Source organism: Amblyraja radiata, chromosome 27 (assembly GCF_010909765.2).
Source record: "Amblyraja radiata isolate CabotCenter1 chromosome 27, sAmbRad1.1.pri, whole genome shotgun sequence".
In the NCBI taxonomy this organism is placed as follows: domain Eukaryota; kingdom Metazoa; phylum Chordata; class Chondrichthyes; order Rajiformes; family Rajidae; genus Amblyraja; species Amblyraja radiata.
The window spans coordinates 22,281,587-22,291,945 of record NC_045982.1 but is presented as its reverse complement, the minus strand read 5'-3'; the positions used below and the strand labels follow the sequence as shown (position 1 = coordinate 22,291,945).

The following is a 10,359-nucleotide window of genomic DNA, read 5'->3' as shown; positions in this document are numbered from 1 at the left end:
ACTGGGATTCATCATCCATCCAGTTAAGTCTAAATTAACGCCTTCAACAAAAATGGATTACCAGGGGTTCACCATTAACTCAGTTCTCATGTCAGTGACTTTGCCGAAAGAAAAGGTTACAGCCTTAAAAGAGGCTTGCAGCGAAATCATTGACATCACCAAACCATCCATTAGACTGGTAGCCAGAATTATTGGGAAAATAGTGGCCGCATTTCCAGCCACACAATTCGGACCTTTACACTATCGAAATTTACAGAGAGCAAAAATAAGAGCACTCAAAATTAATGGTGGCCATTTTGACAGAAATACGATCAAATAGAACAAGTGTCCTACAACTTTAGGCTGTACACGCTATTCACAAGAAGAAGAAGAGAAGAAGAAGAAAGAGAAGCTCAACGTAGACACCATCTGTATACACGTTTTTTCCTTTTCTAAACAAACATGGGGTGGAAAGAACTCCACTTCTTAAATGTAATCTTAAGTCCCCTCTGTGACCAGTAGAGTTTATTCAATAACCAGAAAGATTAGAGCAATGAATTGACCATTTGACATGTGCGGAGCATGTTAACGGAGACTAGAGATGAATATATAGTGTTCCTAATACATTAGATCAAGTGGAATTTGGTCTATGTTGAATGGTGATGCACGGTTCTAATGCCATGTCTAGTATCACCGGGAACCATGGTTGAGTAGGCCAATCGGGTACTATAAGAATACCAGACGCAGAGTCTTGTTGTATTTTCCTTAATACCCGACTGATGAGGCAGAAAGGAAGGAATGCATAAATAAACAATTTCCCCCAATGCAGCGAAAATGCATCTGTAGCTGCTGCCCCAGGGTCTGGTTCCCATGAAACATAACTTGGTAACTGGTGATTTAGCCTGGATGCGAAAAGATCGATATCTGGTGTTCCATAGTGTGCTGTAATTTCAGCAAATACATTTTTATCCAACATCCATTCAGTATTTTCATTGAATTTGCGTGACCTGGTGTCTGCCACTAAATTTAGTTTACCTGGTAAGTAGGTAGCTGATATCCAAATATTCCTCTGGATACACCATTGCCAAATTGTGTTGGCCAGATTGTCACATGATGTCGATTTGTTTCCACCCATATGGTTGATATATGCTACCACGGTGGTGTTGTCAATTTGTAGTCTAACATGCTGGTGATTTATCCCAGAACAATATGACTTAAGGCCATGGAATGCACTTAACATTTCCAGGTAGTTTATACCCCGTGCTTTTAATAATGATGCCTCCTGTGCATTCCATCTCCCTCCACAGCTCGAGATGGAATTGGTGGCTCCCCAACCAAGTGCACTGGCATCAGTTTGTAGTACCATAGACGGGTTGCTGATAATTATTGGGTTGGAACAATACTTGATGTTATGTTCCCACCATTTTAGTTCTATTATGGCCTCTGTAGGTAGCTTCACTGGTCTGTCAAAATGGCCACCATTAATTTTGAGTGCTCTTATTTTTGCTCTCTGTAAATTTCGATAGTGTAAAGGTCCGAATTGTGTGGCTGGAAATGCGGCCACTATTTTCCCAATAATTCTGGCTACCAGTCTAATGGATGGTTTGGTGATGTCAATGATTTCGCTGCAAGCCTCTTTTAAGGCTGTAACCTTTTCTTTCGGCAAAGTCACTGACATAAGAACTGAGTTAATGGGGAACCCCAGGTAATCCATTTTTGTTGAAGGCGTTAATTTAGACTTAACTGGATGGATGATGAATCCCAGTTCTTCAAACAATTGTTTCGTGGCTGTTACTGCTAGTTTAGCCAATTCCAAAGTTTTGCCAACAATAAATATGTCATCCAGATATGCCATTACCATATGTTTTTGTTTTCGCAGTAACGCCAGGGCTGGTTTCAAAATTTTGTGAATAACCTGGGAGCTGAAGTTAGAGCAGTTGGTAGTGCCCTGTATTGCCAACTCTGTCCCATCCAGTTGAATTTTAAATAACATCTGTGATCACCTCTTATGGGTACTGTACAGTAAGCATCTTTTAAATCGATGCTTGCCATATAGTAGCCTTCGGAAACTAATTGCTTAGCAGTAACAAAGGTTTCCATTTTGAAATGAATATATTGTACAAAGGTATTTAAAGTTGTCAAATCGATGATGATGCGGCAACCACCATCTTTCTTGTTTTTTATAAAGATATTGGACACGAATTCCTGTGATTCGTGTTGGGTGTGTTCAATTACTCCTTTTTTATATAGTCGTAGTAGTTCAGCATGTGCTTTAGATTTTTCTATGCCTGAGAGCATGAACATTCGGTTCGGTACATGCTGTACTGGTGGGTTATGTTTTAATATAAATTCTATGGTATAACCCTGGATACTGCTTAGAATGTAAGTGTCTGAAGTTATCTTATTCCATGCATCCAAATAATATCGTAACCTCCCACCAACTTTCGTGCTCCCTTTAATTTTTAAGGAACCAGACCCACCTACCTCCATGGTTACCAGTGGTAGGTGTGTTATTTCTTCGGCATCCTCCGTGGACGTTGAGGCGCCATTGTTTGGGTCTGTTGTTGGGTTGAAGGCTTGCGCATTTTCCAGGGCGGTCGGTCTGGGCCATGACCTAAAAAAGACCGCTGTTGGGTGCTCCTGGTTTTTGCGCTTGCTCCAATTTGTGTTGACCGTCTGGGGGGTCCGTAGGGTTGATATTTTTGGCCGTAGTAGGTTTTGGTTGCTGCTTTTATGAGCCCCAGTGTTTTCGCCTCTTCATCAAGTTCCTTGACTTGTTTAGGTAAATCCCCTCCAAACAATAGAATTGGCGGTTTGGAGGTTCCTGGTTTACAGAGGCTGGCAAATTTGGGGTCTAATGCTGGTTGGATTGCACTTTTCCTAATGTTGTTCAACTCATACTGTGAGTTGCACAGTAAATCCATTGCATCCTGGTGGTCTTGGGTCATGTTTTGCTCATTCAAAGTGCGGGCAAAAGCTGTTATTCCTGCCGTTAAGACTTTTAGGACTTTTTGAATTTTTAAATCACTGGTTCGAATTGCTGTCCCCACATGTTTCCAGATGCACTGGTTTACACTGGGAACATTTAATGACTTGCAGTTCCCTGGAGGTAAATGCCGTGCCATGGTGTCTGATAGAGCCAGTGCCTGTAGTTGATTAAACGACATATAATCAATGCTAGCTGCTATCTTCGGCTCCAGGTCTTGCCCAGTTTGGTCTGGTTTGAAAAGCTGGGTCACCATGTCCAGCATGTCTTCTTTCACCCCAGGCTTACTGGGGGTATGTTGTTCCCTGCCCTGTTCAGGGTCAGCCCAGAATTGATCCTCCGTGTTCTCCTCTGATGAGGAAGAGACACTATGCAGCCCCACAAGGGGTACTGCTGTGGGGCTTATTGATTGCCCACTGCGGCTAGCCTCCATCTCCCGGTGTCTGCCACTTTGGAGTATTTCCTCCAGCAGCCGCTCCAACTGGCTCTTATGCTCTCGGGCATACGCCACTCGCGGCTGCTCCAATTCCTGCAGCCGCTCCAACCGGCTCCAATGCTCACGGGCACTGGCCGCTCGCGGCTGCTCGTCATCCTGCAACCGCTCCAACCGGCCCCGGTGCTCACGGGCACTGGCCGCTCGCGGCTGTTCCTCGTCCTGCAGCCGCTCCAACCGGCTCCAATGCTCACGGGCACTGGCCGCTCGCGGCTGCTCGTCATCCTGCAACCGCTCCAACCGGCCCCGGTGCTCACGGGCACTGGCTGCTCGCGGTTGCTCAAAGTCAGACTCATCTGAGTCTGGCATTCGATCTGTCTTTTGCTTCGCTTTCCCGCCCAGCCGAGGAGTGGATTTGGCCGGTGCGGGAGCGAAGTCGGGCACAGCTGTTCCCATTTCAGGAGATTGGCGTGCCTTCGGCTGCTTCTGTTGCTGCTGGCTGCCCGCAACTCCGCGGTTCTCCCCCTCCAGCTTTTTCGCAGCCTTCCTTCTAGTCGCTCTGTCCATTTTTCCACCTGCAAGGTAAGTTGGAAAAACGCAGAGTCTCCTTACCTGCTGTTGTCGGCTTTTTGATTCTGCCGCTTAAGGGGAACGTCCTTCCCCCTGCTGTGACTCGTTGCAATGCGTGTAGTGATATATGACACGCATGCGTCCTAGCGGGGTTCTTCACATAGTCACTCACGTGACTCCGAAGTAAAATTCTCAGACAAACAATTGATCTTAATTTTTTATTGGTCAGCACATTTGGAAGGAATACTGCTGACTCAGACATTTGCATTACAATGAATCCCATTTTGTGATTGCTGGGAAACGAATCTCCAATTAGAGTTGATCTCATTATATTATTTGAAGTCCAGTGTCCTCTGTATTATTGATGAGGATCATTGGAGAAAATTCACACTCAGTCTCCATGCCGTTATTAAATAGTAGATTGTTATTAATCCTAATCCAAAATTCATTTGTGAAGTATAAGAAGATTAACATTGCCGTAATTGAAACAATTCAATTAAAACTGAATAGCAGCAAGAATAAATAAAGGTTATCTTATGTGATCTTGCAGATGTGAACAGGATAGATGGAATCAACAATCTTTTAATGGGCAGATTCTGAGGGTATGGTTTGGTATGGTTCTCCTACTGGACTAAGTTTTCTCTGTGAATCAAATTAATTGATTGCCCACTAGGGTGGTAATGAACTTCACAGTTGAACACAGTAAAACTGGGGAAGACATCAATCTTTACTGATCATTTTGAATACGTAGGTGGTGGCACAGAGGTGCAATAGAACAGTTGCTGCCTTACAGCACCAGAAACGCGTATTCAATCCTGCCGATGGATGCTGTCCATATGGAGCTTGTACGCTCTCCCCATGTCCGCTTGGGTTTTCTCCAGTTTCCTCCCACACTCCAAAGACGTACTGGTTTGTAGGTTAATTGGCTTTGGTAAGTTGTAAAATTGTCCCCAATGTGTGTAGGTCAGCGTATGGAGTAAGCGGTGACCAGTGAGCACTTGATGGGCAGAAGGGCCTGTTTTGCACTGTATCTGCAAAGTCTCAAGGAGTGGGTGAAAAGTAAAAGATCTAAAAGTGAAACGATGATTAGATTGGCTTGGCTGTTACTAACTGACCACAGAGTAAGAACTTGCAGATACTCAATGTCAAGATTTGGATGTGAAACCTGAAGGTTCAGGTGAGGTGCTATTGTGGTGTCAACATGCATTGGACCTTTGACAAGGGGAGGGAAAAAACAAAGATATGTTGAGGCCCAATTGTTTGCCTTTAATGATTGGACAGTTTAAGTAAATGAGAAAATCAATCTTTTCTCTGATAGACACAAAATTCTGGAGTAACTCAGTGGGTCAGGCAGCATCTCTGGAGAAAAGAAATAGGTGACGTTTTGGGTCGAGACACTTTTCTGTGAGCTAGAATTGTCCACTATCGGTTTTATTGCTCTGGGAATATCTGCGAAAACAGCTTAGCTTAGTGTTTTTACCATTTTGTTCAACTTGCCTGAAGATGACGCCATAAGATAATGTTTAAGAAAGAACTGCAGATGCTGGAAAAATCGAAGGATTGACAAAAAAGCTGGAGAAACTCAGCGGGTGAGGCAGCATCTATGGAGCGAAGGAATATCTGAATAGTCAGAAGAAGGGTCTCGATCCAAAACGTCGCCTATTCCTTTGTTCCATAGATACTGCTTCACCCGCTGAGTTTCTCCAGCTTTTTTGTCTACCTTCCAGAAGATAATTGTTCTTTTTCGTTCCATGCAGCTCTGATGTCTAACTGATTCCTCAGCAGGGTATTGGAGTGCCACGCTGTCAAAGTTCTCTCATTTATGAGAAGTAGTAAATGGGGCCACTGTCTTCCTTCCCACGTGACCAGAAACAATTTCATTCCGTGCCACTGTTTTGAAGAGAAACAGGGGAATTATCCAATGCACTGAACAATTTTTCATAAAATCATTTCACATTGCTTTTTCTGGACAATTAGCTGTATTGTTTCATAGATGACAGTAAAAATGTGACCAGGGATATTTAAATGGTTGTCATAGTGGACATTGGAAAGAGAAGCTGGGGTGGAAGATTGCAACCTTCACGTGGTCCGCCCTGATTCGATGAATGCAATCAACCCGGCGTGCACAATGAAATACGATCAAATAGAACAAGTGTCCTACAACTTTAGGCTGTACACGCTATTCACAAGAAGAAGAAGAGAAGAAGAAGAAAGAGAAGCTCAACGTAGACACCATCTGTATACACGTTTTTTCCTTTTCTAAACAAACATGGGGTGGAAAGAACTCCACTTCTTAAATGTAATCTTAAGTCCCCTCTGTGACCAGTAGAGTTTATTCAATAACCAGAAAGATTAGAGCAATGAATTGACCATTTGACATGTGCGGAGCATGTTAACGGAGACTAGAGATGAATATATAGTGTTCCTAATACATTAGATCAAGTGGAATTCTGACTTGTCTCAGAGAGGATAGAGTCGGAATCCTCATTTCAGTTGTTATTTGCAGTGATAGTTCTGTAAGTTGAACAATAAAATGTATTAAATTATCTATTTGCTGTCAACAAATTATTTTTCCAATCTTATGCAGTTAGATCCTTGGGTGTTACCTCACTAACAGCAGCATCAGTTTATTATTTTTTGACTCCAGCATAAATTTAGCTTATTGAGAAGCAAAGGAAAGGTAATTACCTTTTAAATCTATGAATTATATCCTCGAGTCAAGGCATTATATAATATAGGACCATATATTAGCCCTATACTTGGGCTAGTATAGAAACATGCCCAATTTGTCCAACCTGACAAATTGTCAGAACCAGTTCAATTTCTCTGTATTTGGCCAATATCTGTTAAAACATTCTCTATCCATGCACCTCTTTAAATATTGCAATTGTACTTGTCTCTACAACTTTAGAGACAAAGTTGTCTCTGAAGTTCAACAAAGTTGTACTCTGTACAGGGTTTGTACGTTCTCCCCATGACTGTGTGGGTTTTCTCCGAGATCTTCGGTTTCTCCCACACTCCAATGATGTACAGATTAGTAGGTTAATTGGCTTGGTATAAATGTAAATTGTCCCTGTGTGTAGGATAGTGTTAATGTGTGGGGATTGCTGGTCGTTGCGGGCCTGGGTGGGCTGAAGGGCTTGTTTTTGCTTTATATCTCTTTTGAACATAAGATGATATCCTGTTTTGGAAAGGTACTTTTAAATTATTCATAGTTCATTGCATTCAACAGAATGTTTGTTTTATGTGTCATTTTCGACAGTTGACTTCAAGACCTTTTGATCCTACTTCTGTTGTTAAGTGATTAAAATGAGTGGGGCCCATTGATAACATCTGCGGAAAATAGAGCAGGCAAATGAATCCTATGCAAGGCCAAATGATTTCCAGAAGTGTCTGATCCAGTTTCCTGATTGATGGGGTCAGAAATGGCCACAAATGCTTCAAGTCTGGCACAATTTGCTCTTTGTACATGATTGTACATAGAAGTCAGACACAAATGGGTCTCTTTCTTTGGCACATCAGCTTGTGATATAACCTTCTATTTTACTGAAATATTTAACAGGAAAATATACAAGCTGTTTTCACATTAAATAATACTGTATTTTTTGAAGCCATTTTTTAAAGTCATGGTCAGGCTGCATTTGGAGTATTGCGTGCAGTTCTGATCTCTGCATTACAGGAAGGATATGGAGGCTTTGGAAAGGCTGCAGACAAGGTTTACCAGAATGATGCCTGGATTAGAGGCTTAGCTGCAGGAAGACGTTGGACAGACTTTGATTGTTTTCTCTGGAACGTCAGAGATTCTGGGAAATCTGATCGAAGTATATATAATTATGAGAGGCACAGATAGAACAGACAGACAGGTGCTTTTTTTCCAAGATAGACATGTCGAATACTAGCAGGAATAGCTTTAAGGTGAGAGGGACAATGTTTAAAGATATGCAGGGAAAGGTTTTTTTACACAGGGTGATGAGTGCCTTTAATACGCTGCTTTAGTGGCGGAAGCAGATATGATAGAGACCTTTTGGATAAGCATATAGATAATGAGGGATATAGGGATATAGATTTACGTGCAGTCTGATTATGAGGGAAATGGTGGGATTTATGAAGGAGATATAACAGAGATGAGGGATATTGATTATATGCAGACAGATAAGGTTGGGTCTTGGCATCATTTTTGACATTGACATTGTGGGCGGAAGAGCCTTCTCCTGTGCTATTCAGTAGGTTTAATGTTTTTTTCAATTTAGAAGCAGATTAATTCAACGTGACGCGACATTTAATGTTCCCAATGTCAAATTTGCATTTCAGGACAGAACTGTGGTGATACAGTACGAGGACCTAATGGAACAATAGATAGTCCAGGCTTTCCATATGGGTATCCAAATTATGCCAACTGCACCTGGACGATCGTCACTGAAGAACGGAATAGAATACAATTGGCATTTCAGTCATTTGCCTTGGAGGAAGACTTCGATGTACTATCAGTTTATGATGGTCAATTGCGACAGGAAAACCTAAGAACCAGGTACTTTTGTTCACACATTAAGGCTAACTTTAATTGAAGTCAAACCTAATTTTCATTGTTGATGAAAATGTTTTTCAAACCTGTCTGCAGTCTGTTTAAGAAAATTAGATAATGATAATATTTTGATGATTTGTCAAACTAAAATGATTATTTGTGAAGCCATAACTTTCTCTGCTCCTGCAATTATTTATATAAAATAAAAAAATAATAGTATTGCAAAAATTAATTTTATTTCATGAATTTACTGCTCTAAGAGAGGGTAAAGTTGACATGTCAGGTGCACAGTTCGGGATTCGCAAAGTGGTGGTAATAAGTCATTTTAGATCCTCTTTACTCGTTGAAATTTTTGTCATCTCTGGTTCAGATTGGCAAAGCTGAACTGTGGTTTTGTTAATCTTTAACTTTTATAAAGTCAGAAAAATACAATCTAAAGTTATTTCATTTCAAACTTTTGCAGAGTTTACTGAAAACAAAAAGCTGCACCTAAGTTGTATTCTTTCTTGGATTCCAGTGACAGAAATTGTGATATTAATCCAATCATATGCTGAATAATCATAGTCTGTATAGTTCCATTTCCACACATGAGCCATACAATTTCTTGTTTCCTCTCTTTGCTAGGGAATAATTTCCCCGTGTGAAAAATATTTTGAGAAGTTGGTTTCCTTTCCAGGTTCAGGAAAGTTGGTTTTGCGATTTCTCACATCATTCAAAGCTTCTCGCAATAAAAATGTTCAGACTGTGGTTCCGGCTGACAGTATGTTCTCATTGTTGTTGAACACGTGGAGTGGTACTGAATTAACATATTTTCCCTGCAGCATTCCACTGCTATAAAAAACAGCCCAAATGATCAAATGGTTTATCGAGCAAAAATGAAGCTGCTGGAGGGATTCAATGGGTCAGGCAGCATCTGTGGGGGAATGGACAGATTATGTTTTGAGTCAGACGCCTTCTTCAGACCTTTTTCCCCCAAGATTCCCAAATCTGCAGTCCAGAGACTCTCCATTTTATGGTTATTCATGATTTATGTGATTTGTTTATTTAGAGATCAGCCATGATTTTCCACTGATCTTTACATGCCACTCTATAAAGTTAGCACTCTACAGGATGCAACATCATTTTTGCCTTTCCATTCAAATACAAATGTACTTTGCTGTTTTGCTGACAACTAATGTAGGGCATTATTAGTAGGCAAAGGCTATCCATGTTTCTTTCATTGTAATTTGAATTACATTGATGGCATCTAGGCAGATCTATCTTAAAAGCTTTATTTCAGATTTTCCTAGCATAGGTTCTTGAGAGATTCATAAGGTTGATTGCAAAGATTAATCGATAACACAATTACAGAAAACCTGCACAGCAGAACTAGCCCGGCTTCTATACTGTTGCGAACAGTACCAACACCGCGTCTACCTGACAATGTGGAAGATTGCTCAACTATTCTGTTTACAACAAGTGGGGCATATGCAATCCAGTTAATTACTGCCCAGTCTATTGTCAGTCTTCAGCAAAGTGAAAGCAGATATCGTCGACAATGTTATCATGCAGCTCTTACTCATCAAGAATTTGTTCACTGGTGCCGATGTGGATTTTGCTGGGTCTACTAGGCTTCAAATCTCATCACAACCTTAGTCCAAATATAGAGCAACAAGCTAAATGGCAAGACTGACTCCCTTGAGCATAAATGGGATTATACTCCAATGAGTGAAACAAAGAACCCGGATGCTGGTTTGTACCGAAGATAGACACAAAGGGCTGGATTAACTCAGCAGGTCAGGCAGCAATTTTGGAGAAAAAGGATGTGAGATATTTTGGGTTGGGACACTTCTTCAGACAAAGTAGGAGGTGGGGAGGGGAAGTGAAGAG

The 10,359-nt window shown here is 41.3% G+C and overlaps 1 protein-coding gene across 1 annotated transcript in view; it reads left to right on the top strand.

Moving 5' to 3' along the window:
• Positions 1–7,393: 7,393 nt before the first annotated feature.
• LOC116988220 (CUB and sushi domain-containing protein 2-like) overlaps positions 7,394–10,359 on the top strand; it is a 517,997-nt gene continuing 515,031 nt past the window's right edge. The window contains exons 1-2 of the mRNA XM_033044775.1: positions 7,394–7,412; positions 8,280–8,496. Coding sequence (XP_032900666.1) covers positions 7,394–7,412; positions 8,280–8,496 — 236 coding nt within the window. The remainder of the gene's footprint in view (positions 7,413–8,279; positions 8,497–10,359) is intronic.